Here is a 16800-nt window from a genome sequence, read left to right on the forward strand (position 1 = left end):
AAATCTTTTCCGAAGGCAAAATCCCCAAATAATCCAACTAAATGGGATTTATCAGGGTTGTGGATGATCTCAATGTCTTGGGAGGGTCTCGGAAGAGAAGTGGTGAAGGAGGGCAAGATCTGGGGATCTCAGCAGTGCCTGGATCTGAGATTTGAGGGTTTGTATTCCCTGAGCTGTTCCCAGCTTCAGGCTCCAAGGGGACTGATGAGATCAAACCACTGCAAATATCAAAATTCCAGCTGTGGCTGCCCTGAATGTGGATTTGTGCCAGAGGGGAGGGAAGTGAACACAGCCAGAACTGGTCCTGTATTCACCAGTAAGAGAAAAAAAACTCTTAAAAATCCTTCCCCATGAGGGTGCGGAGGCCCTGGGATGGAATTCCCAGAGAAGCTGTGGCTGCCCCTGGATCCCTGGCAGTGTCCAAGGCCAGGCTGGACGGGGCTTGGAGCAGCCTGGGATAGTGGAAGGTGTCCCTGCCCATGGAATGGGATGAGCTTTAAGGTCTCTTCCAACCCAAACCAATCTGGGATTCTGGGAAAGCAAGATCAGCCTGATTTAATCCCCATCTGAGCCAGAGGAAAACAGGGAATAGTTCAAAGCCATCAACTTCATCCACTGCAAGGAGACAGAAAAGCTTAAAGGATTACTCCTTTAAGCAACCACCAGCATCCCATATTCCACATTTTTGGGAATAACAGGGCTCAGCCTGGCCCCTGGCAGGGATAGGTGGGTTGGGATGAAACCCTGGGAGGGGGCTGGTTACCTCGGGGACAGTAAACATCTGGAGCCCAGCGGTTGCACTCGTAATTATCCGAGGCCTTTTCGCAGGTGAAACACTTAAATCCACGAGGATACGGCGTGGCTGAAAGGAATGGAAAACATGGAGTTAAAAGGAAGAGATAATGGAGTCAGAATAGATAATACGGAGTTAAAAGGAATGGATAATATGGAGTTAAAATGACCCAATTAATCTGGTTCTGTGCTGCTTTTCAGGAGAAAGCAGCAACAGTTCTTCTCTTTAGATCCAAATTTCTCCCGATTTTCCTGTCGGCTTCAGCAGGTTGGTCCTGATTTGTAAAACCCACAGCAGGAGAGGCACACTGAGGTCCCCATGGCCTCGTTCCAGCTGTGTTGACCCAGCCAAAGTGCCACTGCTGACTTCAAAGGGAGCTAATGGGAGCAAGGAATACTCATTCTCCTGGAATCAGAGCTCGCATCCAGCCCTGCGGCTTTATCAGTGCTGATAACAAAATATCAGGTGGATTTAAACGCTCTGGGAATGTTCCCACCAGGGAAAGAAGCTGCTCCTGTTGAAGGCAGGCTCGTGGCCCCAAAGGGAACAAAACCACTTTGCTGAACCTCCAGGCCTGAACAGCAGCCTCTGTCCTAATTTATCTCACCAAATGAGGGCTAATTCCTTAATTGCTCTCCTGGCAGCACTTCTGTGGCACTTTCAATCCATCCTCAAGGTGCTGCTGCCTTCTCAGAAGCCAAATGGTGACCAGGTCACATTTATCAGTGAATTGAAGCCCTACAGCTCTCTGGGCCACATCTTCACCCTCCCTCCTCCTCCTCCTTCTCCTCCTCCTCCTCCTCCTCACCTCCTCCCCTTGCTCTGGGCCGGATCCTGTTTGGGAAGGAGAGGTGAAGCAAGACGATTTCACTGCTTGTTTCCTTTCAGCTTTTAAGGACCAAGAAATCACCCAGGAGTGTCTCTGGTGGGGCTGGGGCTGGGACAACACATGGATTAAATTAATCCCTCTCACCCTGGGTCTCTGACAGGTCATGGTTATGGAATAAAACAGGAATTTCATCCTGCTTGCACAGAATGCAAATTTTCCAGCCAGTGAAGCAGTGAGTTTTCTGTGGGGAGAGAAGGCAGGGACGGCTCCACAGGCACCTTGTTCTCATGGAATTCACTAAGTTTGTGTCTGATAAAGAGAACAGACCGGTGAGAGTCCAGGGAAGATCTAAAGATGCACAACTCCATTGCTCCAGGAGTGCCTGGAATCAAGGCCAGAGCTGTCGGTGCTGCCTGTAACCCTATGAGTCCTTTAAACCCTTTTGGGTCTGGTTTACACAGAATCCTGGAATGGTTTGGGTTGGGTTGGGAGGGACCTTAAAGCCCATCTTGCCCCGCCCTCTGCCATGGGCAGGGTCACCTCCCACAAAAACTTGGGGTTTCTCCCACATCAACTTGGCCCTGTGGGAGTGGGGACTGTACAAACCCGGTGCCTCCCAACCCAAACCATTCCACGATTCCATGTAAAACCAGGTTAGAGGCAGAGCTAAAAGCAAACAAACACAGCCACGGCTCAAGAACAAGTGGGAAAAATGAAGGAAATATGTGACAAGATGAAATTTGGTACAGAGAAATGCAGCACCCCAGTGCCATACTGGAAAATATTCCAGTGGCCTCTGAGGATCACAGAAACCATAACTGGCAATGGCTCTGGGGTTGGGCTCCTGGGAGAACCTGAGTGCAAATCCAGAAGCTCAAGGCTTGGGATGCTCTGGAACAGCTCCGGGCTGCTCAGAGCACCCCACAGCGCTGGCTGCTGTTTCCCTCGTCCCTGTCCCAGGGTGGAGGTCACTTACTGGAGGGGTGGAGGTAGACAATGTCCTTGGCGGTGAAGTCGCGGCTCCGCGCGGCCGGAGCACGGCCGGACAGGAGCAGGAGCAGCAGGAGCAGCCCCGGTGGCCAGGCCATGGCCCGGCCAGGACCTGCTCATGCGGCGGCCGAAGATCCCCACCTGGGCAGAGGCACAGAATCCCAAAATTAACCAGGATGGAAAAGACCTCTGAGATCATCGAGTCCAACCCATGACCAACACCACCCTGTCACCCAAACCACGGCAGCGAGTGCCACATCCAGGCTTTCCTTAACAACCTCCAGGGACCGTGACTCCACCACCTCCCTGGGCTGCCCATTCCAGTGCCCAATCCCTCTTTCCATGAGGAAATGGCAGAGAGCAGGGATGAGCAGAGCAAACCCACAAGGACCTGGCCACCACCTCATCCCCACTACCCAACCCTGGAGCCTCCCACTGCTGGGGTTATTTTGGCATCAACAGCCCTGGAAAAGACTTGGACAAAGGATCTCCCTGGATTTCCAGTGCAGTGGGAAGTTGCCTGGTGCTACAAGAGGTTGATGGTTCTGCTGACACCTCCTCTCCACCTTCCTCCTGACTCCTCCTCACCACCTGGGGCCACATCTCCACCATCCTATGAGGTTCCTACTGATCTTATGTTGGCATTTCCTCTTGGAAAAGCCTCCATCTCAGAGCTGCAAACAAAGTGACCATTGGATTTTCCTCATCCATGCTCCAAAGGGATTTATTCCCTTTGTGATGCCATTAATAAACGGTTCAGTGTATTCTTCCAAGTCCCTGACTGATGGGAGCTACTTGAAGCGGAACCAAACAACCACTGTGGTACCATTCCTGAGACCATCCCAATACCAGCAGCTTTCAGGAGCATCCCAATCCCTGCACCCAGGCTGTAGGGAGCCATCCAGGGGCAGACAAGGCCAATAAACCATTAAACAGATTTTTAGAAACCCTTAAAAATGATGGAAGTGCCTCAAAAATCGAACGGGATGGGAAAATCCTGAAAGGATGCGGCTGCAGAGCCAGGCAGGAGCCAACGGTTTCCTTTGGAATCCATCCAGAACACACAGGGTTGGGATGAGTTTTTTCCACCCAGATGGACCAAGAGATCTGCAACACCCACATATTTCCTAAGCAGCTTTGAATATGTGGCGGTTATTATTTAATAAATATTTTTGTTTGGGTTTTTTTTTTCCTCAGGAAAGATGTGGCAGGGCTGGGGATGTCACCTCCAAATGTTGGTCCCACAGCAGAAATCCACCCAGGAGCAGCAGCACAAAGGTTGTCATTGTCCCTGCTGTTATCTTCAAACAGCTTTTTTATTAAAACACAGAGAAATCCATAAAAACAACGAGGGAAAAAAGATAACACACAGCCCACTGCTTCAAACTTTGTTGGTTTAACCTCATGAAGAGGCAAATGCCAATTTCCATTGGATTTACTCCATAGATCCCTCTCAACCAGGGGAGAACAAAATCCTGATTAGAAGCAGACAGGAAGTAAAATAAACCTCTCCCAACCACGTGGAAGATGAAAGAAATGGGTCCATGTGGGATGTGGAGGGAGAATTTGGGAATTTTTTTTATCCCAAACCACGCCAGAGAAGGTTTTACAAACCCCACTCTTCATTTCAAGACATCAGCAGTTTGCAGTGAGACCGTCAGGAGCAAAAAATGAGGATTTGATCCTGAGCTAGAGGACCGAAAAATGAGGATTCACGTCCCAAAAGGAGGCGCTCGTCGCAGCTCAGCACCAACTCTCATCAGCAGCCTGTTATTAACAGGTTATCAACATAAAGAAAAAACAATCCTGGAATCATTAAGGTTGGAAAAGACCTCCAATATCATCAAATCCAACCATTATAGCGATATTTTAAGTTACAACACAGCAAGGTTGAAATAACGGCAGGAATTCCTCCCAAAGAGACAAAAATTTGCTGGGTTTGCTCATCAGAAGCACAAAAAGCTTTTGTTTTTGCAGAGCTGATCAAAACCTTCCAGCTGAGGACGTTGCTTTCCCCAGTGTCCCTTTTGTGGGACCAACTGCTCGTCCAGCCCCTCTCCAAATCCTGTGTGGCAGCACTCAGGCACCAGATTCAGAAAAGTGGCTGAAATCCTCCAGCTGCTCCCTAAAAATGTTCACATCGTTCCTCTTGTAATTGCAAAGACCTTAATTGCCAACTTCTAATGAGTTGCAAGAAACCGTGAATGAACAGAGAGAATTCACTCCCCCACCTCGATTTTCTGTTTGAAACAGGTTTCATTATGGGCAAATCATTAAAATTTTTAAATCGTCTGGGTTAGAAAATTATCCAGAGCAAGGCAAGCAGGGCCAATATTTTAAACTGGAATTTAGGGGAGTAGAAAGTCCTTACTGAGCAAACACCTGCCACCCTTACTGTCACCATTTGTCACCCTGGGCATGTTCCACCTGCTCATTCCATACACACAGGTAGGGGAAAACCAGGAATTACTGCAAGCATGGAAATATCCACTGCCAGAAACCCAAATATTTACTATTCCATGAATATTTTGAGTAGGAACACAGGGGTGCACATAGTTCTGTCATTGATGGGGGGCAAATATTCGGTGATGTTTAAGGTAACGATGATATTTCACAGAGAGAGAAGTGGAAAGAATACTTTGAATAAAGGTAATATGCAATAGTTAATAATTCAATTCATATTCAATAATTAGATCTATTTGAAATATTTCGATATTAATTCAGTGTTCAGCACACTCATTTTCTCTGGTGTTGCACTCACATAAAAATAAAATATAAGGAAGGTGATATAAATATAGATATATGGATATGGATGCACTGTCTTAAAACCTGCAGACATTTCACAAAAACTTTGGTTTGGTTCCCAAAATCCTACAAAATTGTATTTCTCTACAATGATGGATTCTCTTCAGGAATTCTATAAGCCCTGAGAAGCTTCACCAAGGGTGTAAAGGGTTTTTCTTTCACTCACAAGCCCCTTTTAGTCCACGACTTTCAGCCAAAACCTCCAAACTTTGTACACAATTATATTTTCAGGAGTTATTGGTGGTGTATCGACTCCTACAGAGCTAAACCCCTGCTGGCAGAGCAAATCCAGGGCACAGGCAGATATTTTTTCCCTCAAATCCCCTCGGCTCCTCTCCCAGAGCCAAGTCCTCATCCCAACCTAAGGGAAGCTGGCGCGGCCCACTCGGAATCCGCTGCCGGTGCCAATGGGGGGGACACAGTCACATGGCATTTAGATCATGCCGTCTGTTGGTGAAAGGTCCTGGGCACTGACACAGAAATCCTGGTTAACTCAATCTTCCCAGCTCCAGCAGCACCTCGGAGGCGGGAAGGCGTTCCCATTCCCGCTCCGCAGCGGGATTACTCCGGCCTGCCCTTTGCCCTGCCACGCTGCCTTGGAGATGAACCATTCGAGGCCCCGAGCAGCAGCCCAGTTGCCCACTTGTCAGGTCTCATTAGGGAGGTGACATCTCATCCTCGTTGTCACCAGCCCTGGGGACAATGGAAGGTCCCAATCCTCCCAGGAAGCGCTGGAGCGGAGGCCGGATATCAGAGCTCCGGTTTTAGGGGAGAAGTGTTGATGGAGGGGACGGTTATTTTTAAGGATAGCTTTGTCCCTCCTGTCCCTCTCAAGCTCAGCCAGCTGACCATGACCAAATCCACGAGCTGGGCCACTGCCAGCTGCGAGTTTGCAGTAAAAACACCATTCCAGGAGGGGAAAAAAGGGCAAAAAACAGGAGTCAGACACCAAATCTTCCCAAACAAACACTTCCCCAAACCAGGCAGGCAGGAATTCCAGATCCACGGGTGTTTCTGTGGTTCTCCTCATGCAAGTATGGCACAGGTTGTGGTGTTCTGTGTCCCCCGCCTTGTTCCCATGGGAGGCAGAGAATTTCCCTGCTCTCCCTGGATTTCCAGTGCAGTGGGAAGTTGTCTGGTCTCACGGGAGGTTGATGATTCTGCTGACACCTCCTCTCAACCTTCCTCCTGCATCTCCTCCTCACTGTCTGGGCCACACCTCCAAGTTCCTACAAGGTTCCTACTAATTTCATCCTGACATTTCCTTTTATTCTCCCCCTTGGAAGAGCCTCCATCCCAGAATGCCCTAAATCAAGCCTTCCTTGAGTGAAATAAGCCAGGAAAAGTTCCCTCCCAGCGGGCAGGAGACTTTCTGAGCCCTAAAGCAGCGATCACAGCATGGCCAGGCAGCGCCATCTGTGAGAAACCGCCGAGACCTCAGCACGAGCTGCTCGCTCCCGCGAATTCCGCTGTGCGGGGTCAGCTGGGCCATCCTTCCACGGCCTTAGGATGATTATTCCTCAGTGGGAAATGAAGCCATGGGAACTCTGAGCAGCCTGACAAGGCTGGAAGAGCTGTTCCTGCAGGCACACTCTTCCCTCCAGGAATACCTCCCCATGCACCACCCCAACACAACTTCCCCCAATAACTCTGCAGATTTTCCTCCTGCCTTTCTTCCGAGGTCACACAAAGCTACAGGTTGGACTTTCCATGGCTGAATTGACAATATTTGGATTGGTTTTCATCTCCCTCCAGCTTCCGAATCCAAACCCGCCTCTCTGCCTGTGTCATCACTGTCCAATGACAAATGGGAATGACGACGGAACGTTTTCCGTCTGGCAGCTGGGCCAGATCCCAGACAACAATCTCAGGGACTGTTGGTAACTTCACCAGCTATAATTGCCTTTTCCCCCCCTTCTCCTTTATCCTGCTCAACCTTTTTGTGTCTATTCTATTTATTTCTTTTGGTTCCCACCACACATGTCAAAAGGCTATGAAAAAAACCTGGAATTCTTAGGAATTGCCTCCAAATCCAGGTTTTTTCTGTGTGCCATTTAAGGGATTTTCTTGGCAGTTTCACCCCAGGAATGGGTAAATGTGTGTCCCCCTCCCCATAAAATGGGATGTGGCCAAGCTCTTGTATCCAAGGGACCTCTCGGAGCTCTTGCAGAGGGGCTCACTACCCCTCCTCAATTACAGTAAGCAAGAGTAATTAAACAATCAAACACAATTAGTGCACTAATTACTCCCAGGAGCGTGGCTCACCTAATCGCCTTGCTGCTAATTACAAAGCCTGGAGTTCATTGAGCTAAAAGCCTTGGACCTGGGGAAGTGAAGGGGGGGACAATATGTTCCCTCTCACGCCGCCTTCCCTCGGATGCAGTTTAAGCTGTAACAGGATGTGATTCCAAGATTATTTTACAGGCAGTGCTTGGCTTCTGTTTTCAACCTGAACCACTCATCTTTTCAGTCCCACCAGTGAAACTTTTCTTAGGTCCCTCATCTTTTAATGATCTGGGGTAAAATGTCACTTCTATTCTCCCTCAGGATAGTTTGGCTTCAGAAAAACAGAGATGGAATAAATATATTCTCCTGGAATATCTAAGGCACTCAGTATTTGGCATTAGGGACAGGGAAAAAAAAAGGGAATTTAAAATTAAGCCAGGCCACGATATAAGAAAAGATAATTTCTGCAAATTAATTGTCAAGCTGAGCTGGTGAAAGTGGTGGGACACCACTTTTCCTTCCTTTAAATTACATGAAATATTCAAAACCATGACCACAAATGCCTCTGAATCAGCAGAAAAAAGCAGGAAAATGGACATGGATGATCCAATAAATCATTTCAAGACCTATTCTTGGGGTTTTGCATGGCCTGCAATAGAGGCAGCGAGGGCAGCAAGCCCAGGGGGATGTGGAAAATCAGGATTTAGCTCCATTTGGGAATTCTGGAAGCTCCTCAGCACATGGGCTGACCTCAAATGGAGAGCCCCCAGACAGCCCGGCTCCACACAGACAGGATAAGGAAACCATGCGTGAGCACAGAAATCCTGGGATTTTCCTGCTAATAAGACACAAACCCCCCCCAGTCACTGAGTTCCAGCGGCCAAGGGGAGGAGGGCAGTTAAATTATTCCCTAAATAAACTTTTAGGTTCACTGGGACAACTGAAAGGGCTCCTCTTCCCAAGGCAGAGATGCTGTGGATTACGCTTTCCTTCCTGCTCCTCAGGAAAGTCTCGTGGCCGAAGGAGGAAGGGGATCACCCACAGAAGGAATTTCAGGACGGGGAGGCTGGTCCAGGGCTGGTGACAGCACTGGAAGGGGGCAGGGTGGTGAATTTTTCCTGGGCACAAGAAAAATGAAATCCCAAGGAACAGAATCTATGAATGAAATTCAATTTTGGTGAAGCTCCATGTGGAAACAGCGATTGGGATCATTCTGGACCATCTTTCCTCCTTAGATTTAAGCCAAGCAAGAGCATCCCAGATACTGGGAAAAAGAGAAAGAATTGTGCAGTGTGACCAAATAAAGTGCAGCCAAAACGATGCCAAAGAAACAAGGGAAATTTAAAAGCAGGATAATGTATTCCATGTTTATGACAAGAGCTGGAAAATTATCTAAGCTGCAACCAAGACATGAAACCTGTCAAGAAAATACTTTCCTAGTCCATGTTCCAGCTTGGCAGGTACATAGAAAGAGCAATTTGAACAGAATGGGATGAATTTTTAAGGTTAAATTCTTGTTAAGTCAAGAAAATTGGGACAACCTGGGAGGATCCTCAGTATTTTTAAAGGATCAAAGGAACAGCCGCCGAGCCCAAGGTTATCCTGGGTAAACTCCTGGAGCAGTTGATTTGTGCTGCAGCAACAAATATTTCAAGTAGTAAAAAATTACAAGGGAGGGTCGTTGGGATGGTGTGGAAAATAGATCTCCAAACAATCCCATCGTTTTCCAACGGGCAGGATCTGGCTCTGGCTGTGAAAGGAGACTGTTATAGGGAATAATTGGGGGGAGACCAAAGCAGGAGCACCAAAGCTCCTCCTGATTACAAAAATGAGCTCTACCCAGTTAACCAAGCGTGCTCAGGCCAAATTAAAACCCAGCTTAGTGACATCTCAAAATCTAATTGGTGAAAAGGGCACCTCCAAAGGAGGGGGTTTTTTCCCCCATCTCCCAGCAGTTCTGCATTCAGTATTTTTACGCCAAAAGTATTGATAAGAAACTCGTTGATTAGAGGCTGACAGGGACATGAAAGAGGGAGTCTGTCCCTCCTGCACCAAACTGTGCTTTAATAAAGCCAGACATCAATCTGCACCATTGTGTTGCCGCTCTCCCGATGCCTCTCCGGCGGGATTTGTGACAGTTCCTCTGGGACATCACCTCGCACATTTGCCATGCTAGATTAGGCACCGAGGCCCGACCCGGCGGCGTCCGCCCGAAACGAGCTCTGTGCGACGCCACAGCTCGGCCCTGCCAACGTCACCTTGAGCAAACGAGGTTTTATTGTTATGAACTCAGCCAAAATTGCAGCTTTTTCCCCCTCTGAGGGGTGTTTTGGCCCATCGCTGATTGCGCCGTTATTATTCCTTGCCTTTCCTCCATTACGAGAGGTTAATGGAGCCCTCAGTTTTCCCAATTCCCGCTGTAATGCCGTGTTTTTCCCCCAAATAAATTAACGTATGCACGTAGCAGTTAATGAACACCATGTGTCATTTTTCCAGCCCTGGACACGGCAGGATGAGCCCATGGAAAGGCTCCCTTCCCCTGACAGTTCACCCAGAGTTCATCCTAATTTTTATTTCCTGACCCGCACGTGAATTCCCGTTGGCACAAGGCACCAAAAATCCAGGACACACAGGAGGACAACGCATCTGCTTTCCTCATTTCTAAAGAGCACATCTCAAACCAGGCTGGAGAAGATGCCACGCCACTGTCAGCACCAGGGGAATAATTGGGAAGGGCTTGGCCATTCCCAGCTGGACAATTCCGACATCTCCGTAAAATTTAATGACCAACGACCCAAGCCTCGTCCAAGGATCCTTTAGATAAGTACCTCGTTCTCATTTTTGTCTTGATAAAGTAGCTCGTGTTTTTGTGAGTCCCAATTTATCTGAGGCAGATTTCTACAGCAAAATAAGTAAGATTTTCTTGTTCTATTTTATTCTTTCTGCTGAAATTTTTTGCTCCATAAGGGCTCTAACAGATTTTGTCATAAATCTCTTTGCAGAAATCACCATAATTAGTTATATTTAAAGAGCAAAATTCATCTGATTTCGTATTTTCAGTCCTGTGGCACCAAAATTCAAATATTTTCCTCCAAGAGCTTTACTCCAAGTTACCCTCTCCAGTTTTAATGTGTATTTTATTTGGTATAAATGAGAAAAGCTACGTATCATTAAATAATATGAAATAAACCCAAATGAGAATGACCAGTTAATGTTCTTTCAGCTGTCTGGTTAATCCATGGAATGAACAAATCCTTAATTCATGAAGATTTTCATTTGTTTTTCCAGGAAAACAAAACCCAGCAGAACCCAAAACAAACCCACTGCTCCATAAGAATTTCCAGTGTTATTTGAATTTAACGGCCAATTAATTGCCACTTGTCTGCTCAGAAAAAGCCATTTAATTCCTTTATTTTTCCAACTTGTTGATGAAAAAAAGAACTAATTAAGAGAAAGCTCATCCCCAGCACGATGGGAAGCTGTAAAACACCATCCCCCATTTTAGCCACCGCTCCCAGGATGGTTTCAAACTTCCAGCACCGCAATGAGGGGTCTCAGTGGATATTCCTGAGATGGAAATTTTGGATTTCTCTTTGGTTTTTATCACATAAATGTCCTGGGAAACTGAGCAGTGTGGGTGCCTTCCTACAGAAAATTCTCTACCCTTGGCTTGTGCAGAAAGTCACTCCTTTATTTTAATGTCATTACAATTTACTGATGGACAAAACGCTCTGAGCAGCAGAATTAATTTCAATTTTAATCCATTTTTCTGACGCTAAAGGGAATAATTTTGCTGTTCCAAGTTCAGTTTGGAGGAAACCATTTATAAAGTGAATTAACCACAGAGAAAACTCCAGGAATAAAGCAGGGACATTTCATTCCCCAGCAGCCATTTCGTTGTATATTTAATTTTTTATTCGGTTTTTACACAAGTTCTTCACCCTCCCTGTATTTCACTTGTAGATAAACACCGCCAATCAATTTTAATGTGGATTTATCACGTAAATATGGGCACAACACAATATTACAAGGAAAAATCCTATCATATTCCACAGTTAAACAAAAAAAACATTCCCACGATCCATAATTGCCTGCCAGCAGGTCAGAGAGCTGAGGCATGAATTTATTTCTAGTGAGAGTAAATAGATAATTCAATATTTATTTAATAAATAAAATAAAATCAAGCTACTGAACAATTCTGCGAGCAGAAAACCAGGCTCTCATCCTCATGGATTTCACCCCAAAAACAAACCTTATGATTTTTAAGCAATGCCAGAAAAGGGATTTTATGTTATTTTGTTATTTTGGGGTTTTTTGGTGGTTGTTTAATTTTTTTCATCCAATTTTTACTTCAACCCAAGAGAAATAATTCCCTGGAGCTCAGAGATTATTTGCTGCATTTATTTGGGGTTAACTGCAAATAACAACAGTGCCCAAGGATAGAAAAAGGGAATTTTCCTGAAATTGCAGTGCTTGGATAGTGGAAATTTTCCCAAAACAACAACATTTTATTCACAATAAGCAGAATATTTCTGTCTCGTGGCAGAAATAATGCTGGGATGAATAAAGCTTCCTAAAAGTAGGCTCAGATGAAAAAGGGGTGGGAAGATCATTGAAGATCTTCCAGGCATGAGATAAATCCCGAGGGTCACGGGGCCATCACAAAGTGTCCATTAGAACAGGAAAACCCCGGTTTGGGTAATGTAAAAATAAAAAAATAAAAATAAAAAAATAAAAATAAAAAAATAAAAATAAATAAAAATAACAAAAATAAAAATAAAAAATAAAAATAAAAAATCAGGGGAGTGAAGCACAATAACCCCACCCAGGAGCCAGGACAAGGACCTGGACACTGCCCAAGATCAGCAGGGCAAGGGAACAGGAGCTGAGGTGGGAAAGGAACGGGATGTCCAGGATGGAGAGAAACCCACACGCATTGGACAATTTTTATGGAATCCCAGACTGGTTTGGGTTGGAAGGGACTTAAAGCCCATCCCCATCCCATCCCTGCCATGGCAGGGACACCTCCCACTGTCCCAGGCTGCTCCCAGCCCCAATGTCCAGCCTGGCCTTGGGCACTGCCAGGGATCCAGGGGCAGCCCCAGCTGCTCTGGGCACCCTGTGCCAGGGCCTGCCCACCCTCCCAGGGAACAATTCCTGCCCAATCTCCCATCCATCCCTGCCCTCTGGCAGTGGGAAGCCATTCCCTGTGTCCTGTCCCTCCATCCCTTATCCAAATTCCCTCTCCAGCTCTCCTGAAGCCCCTTTAGGCCCTGGGAGCACCACATCCCTTTACACCTCCCCCCATAACCAAATGGGGAAAATGCAGAAGGTTTATGGATCACATCAATTAAAACTTAACCCCTTCTTGGTATTAATTAAACTTTAAACCTCTCTTCATCTGCCCTGCCTCCTGCTAGATCCGAATGCCTCATCCCCTTGGCATTACAAAGTCCACTTTCCCAAGGTTTTTTTGGAATATCACCCATAATTCAGGAGCCTGCCAGCCCAGAGATGTTATCTGGTACGAAGAATCCCTCAAAATCATGCTCCAACTCATCTGCCTCACTCACTCGCCTTCAGAACGTGCTAAAAACACAAAAGCTTTTCCAAATGTGCCCCCTGATTTCACCATTGCTTCATTTCCCCTCATGAATCACCTGGAATTCCACACGCCACAATCTGTAACTTCCATTGTGTCACCGCTGACGTTCTCCCTGTGATTTACTGGTTTGCATTAGATCCAATCTCCACACTCAGTCCTACCCCAAATTCATGGAGGAATTCACTCCTGACCATGGAAATGTTGAAAATACACCAATTTTCAGCCTCTAATTTCACTCAAATTGACCTTTTCTGCCAATTATTTCCATGCTGACAGGAACAAATACCATTATAAATAATGACCCTCCAAGGGCCCCTCTTCCTGATTTTCCTTGGGAAAAACGAGGCTTCCAGGAAATTCATTCCACAACACTTCAATATTTCACCACAACAAGCACAAAGGAATATTTAAGACACAATAAACCCATTTAAATTTAAAATATTTGAACCAGAGATCTGTAGTTTGCTTCCCACTTCAAGCACTCGGCTGACACCATCATATTTTATTATATTGATTTTTAGGCTCCCCAATAATTGAGAAATCGCTTCCAAAAGGGTGAAGGATCCTTGGGAATACCAAAGGATTGCCCCTGGATCAGCACAGCCTGTGCAAAATAGAGCAGAGAGCACAACCTGGCCAGTCCAGAACATTATAGAAAAGAAAAAAAATTAAATTAAATCAGTCTAGATTAAAGGATGATAAAAATTTCCTCCCTAAAGCCAACAGACTAAGTAGAAAACGGGCTAGAAATTCAAAAATCCCACTGGTCCAAAGGATACATGGGAATAGGTGTGATAAAATGAATTCCAAATTATTTTCCATGCCACTATTTTAATTAATTTTTTTAATAGGTCATTTAGGCCTCATGAAAAAAATCAATCAGGTCAGTTTCCTTTAGGGAATGATGGCCTTTCCAAGGATATTATAGATAAAATATAGATGACTTTGATGATATCAATGGCCAGGCTCACCAACAGACAGCCTTTTTGGCACTGAAACACCAATTTAATTCCCATGATGTCTAATCATGCAAATATCTTAAATTAATAAGGGAAGAAAGACACTTTTAAAAGAAATTTTCTTTCCTTTTTTTCTTTCTGCAAGCCCTGAGCACTTCCAGGCAACTCAGGAATGAGTTCAGCTCTGGCCATACTTGGAAATGAAGGCCTGGAGTTGGCTCATGCCAGCATGTCAGTGCTGGTTGCATGTTTATATATGAAAATTTTATAATTTATTGTTAGATCTAATTGTCTATTGTTATAATTGTCCTGTATTTAAATATTATAATTCATATAATAATATAAAATCAGGGAGTCATGGAATGGGTTGGGGTGGAAAGGGACCTTAAAGCTCATCCCATCCCACCCCTGCTGTGGGCAGGGACACCTCCCACTGTCCCAGGCTGCTCCAGCCCCAGTGTCCAGCCTGGTCTGGGACACTTCCAGGGATTCAGGGACAGCCACAGCTTTTGGCTTTAAACTGAGAAAAGGCAGGGGTAGATGGGATATTGGGAATAGATGGGATATTGGGAGTAGATGGGATATTGGGAATAGATCCTCCCCTGTGAGGCTGGTGAGGCCTTGGCACAGGGTGCCCAGTGGAAGTCAGGAAGGTTTGCTAATGTATTCCGACAGAAATGACTCCAAAACCACGTGGAAACCAGGAATTCCTGGGAGCAGAGACTTCCCCTGCTCTGCTTTCCTTGAAATCAGCAGGCTCCCACTGACCTCAAATCCCAGCTCCATAGGGACGCTGATGCCCTGAGTGGGGACAGGAGCATCCTCCTGCCAAGGCTGAGTGGGACCAGCTCCCACAGGAGCCTGATCCTGCAGAAAGCCTGGAATCCACCCAAACCTGGCCCCTCCTGCACCCAGCAGAGCTCTACACACAAACTCATAGTTGAGACCACAACTCTGATCACCACGATTCCTAAATCCCAATAAAATTAATTTGGGCTCCCAAGCACTGGAGCCCAAGCAGAACAGTCCCAACTCCCAGTGCCACCAGCAAATCATTCCTTTGCCATCCAGATCCCTCATCTTCTCCCTTAAAACCTTTCACAGATCAAAAAGTGATTTTAAAATGTACCTTTCTGTAGAGGAGAGGGAACCGCAGAGCTCCAGAGCAGCGGGATAAGGTGAGCAGGACCAAACCAGGGAAGAGGAGCTCCCTGAGCTCCTTAAAAAGTCACCAGCAGTGGGAGAAGCACCAGGAATTAATTAGGGAACAGTTTCCCACCTCTGCTCAGGTGTCTGCTCTTTGTTTACCAGAATCACCTGACAAAAAGCATTGCTCCAGGTGAGACTGTTAGAGAAATAAATTAAAACGATAACAAACTGAAGTTTGAACAGTTTGGTTTTGTATTTGTGATCCTTCCCCTCTATGCAACAGAATTAACAGATAAGCAGGAAAGGTCTCATCCCTCCACGAGGAATTTGTTTTTTCCACACCTGCACACTTGAAATCCTAAAATTTTGCATAGGGTTGCCATGAAAATTGTTTGCCCCAGAACAGAAAATAATCAGTGGTTTAAGTCTTTGTTTTAGAGTCTTTCAGGAAATAATAATTTAAAAAACCAAAAGAAAAACAATAAAACAAAAATAAAATAAAGTTCCAAGGCGAGGTTGAAGCAACCTGGCATAGTTGAAGGTGCCCGTGGCAGGTGGGATGAGCTTTAAGATCCCTTCCTAGATTTATGGGGTTTTTTAGTGTCATTGGCAGCACACTCACCCCTCATGGCTATGATTCCCCGATAAAGCAGCAGATCCCAGCGCAGGTGGAGGCACCACTCTGGGAACTCAGGTGGGTTTTCAACCCCAACAGCCACAGAGGGGACAGAGCAAAACCCAGAACTTCCCCCTCTGGGCTTGCTCATCCTCTGGAATCCTGATCACAGCTCAAAAAAATTCATTTTTCTTCTCGAAGCGGAAAAGAAGAAATAAAAAATGTGCTGTACAACCTTCTCCTGTTATGACAGACTTGCAGACATTTCACATTTTTGATTTATTACCAGGGGCTGGTTTAGGGAGCTCCACGCTCTGTGCCAGAGATATGAGGTCATGGAGCTGAAGTTCTGACTCCCTGCCAGCTCGAGCTGTGATATTAAAAGAAGCCAAAATGAGCTTCCTGTGCAAAACTGGGAACAAAAGAGCATTTTTCCAGTGCTACCCCCAGGGTTAATAGGAATCTCAACATCCAGCTCCAGGCACAGCTCCCATCTCATCACACCATCAGCTCCTGCTTGCACGGAGCAGAAATCCAGTGTGGGCTCTTTTGGGATGTGTCTCTGTTTAAAATCAGCGCAGAGACACAGAGGGATTCCGGCAGAAGCTCCCAGCCCGGATCTCCCAGCACAGACATTCCCAACAAGGTGCTCGTTTCCCAAACATGGAGCACACGGAATGGGGTGGAAGGTGCAGCCTCAATCCACAGCTGGGGACACAATGGACTCTGTTACCATGGGATGGTTTGGGTGTGAAGGGACCTTAAATCCCATCCCAGTCCACCTCTGCCGTGGCAGGGACACCTTGCACTATCCCTGGTTCCTCCAAG

The 16800-nt window shown here is 46.1% G+C and overlaps 1 protein-coding gene across 3 annotated transcripts in view; it reads right to left on the reverse strand.

Annotated features, from left to right (window-relative positions):
• LYPD6 (LY6/PLAUR domain containing 6) overlaps positions 1-16800 on the reverse strand; it is a 32057-nt gene that overhangs the window by 3523 nt on the left and 11734 nt on the right. For all 3 annotated transcript variants that reach the window (XM_017736062.1, XM_017736061.1, XM_008635016.2), the window contains exons 2-3: positions 2599-2753; positions 764-862 (exon numbers count right to left, since the gene is read on the reverse strand). In XM_017736062.1, the coding sequence (XP_017591551.1) occupies positions 764-862; positions 2599-2710 (211 nt within the window). In that variant the 5' untranslated portion in view covers positions 2711-2753. The remainder of the gene's footprint in view (positions 1-763; positions 863-2598; positions 2754-16800) is intronic.

Source organism: Corvus brachyrhynchos, unplaced genomic scaffold, assembly GCF_000691975.1.
Source record: "Corvus brachyrhynchos isolate BGI_N302 unplaced genomic scaffold, ASM69197v1 scaffold45, whole genome shotgun sequence".
Lineage (NCBI taxonomy): Eukaryota > Metazoa > Chordata > Aves > Passeriformes > Corvidae > Corvus > Corvus brachyrhynchos.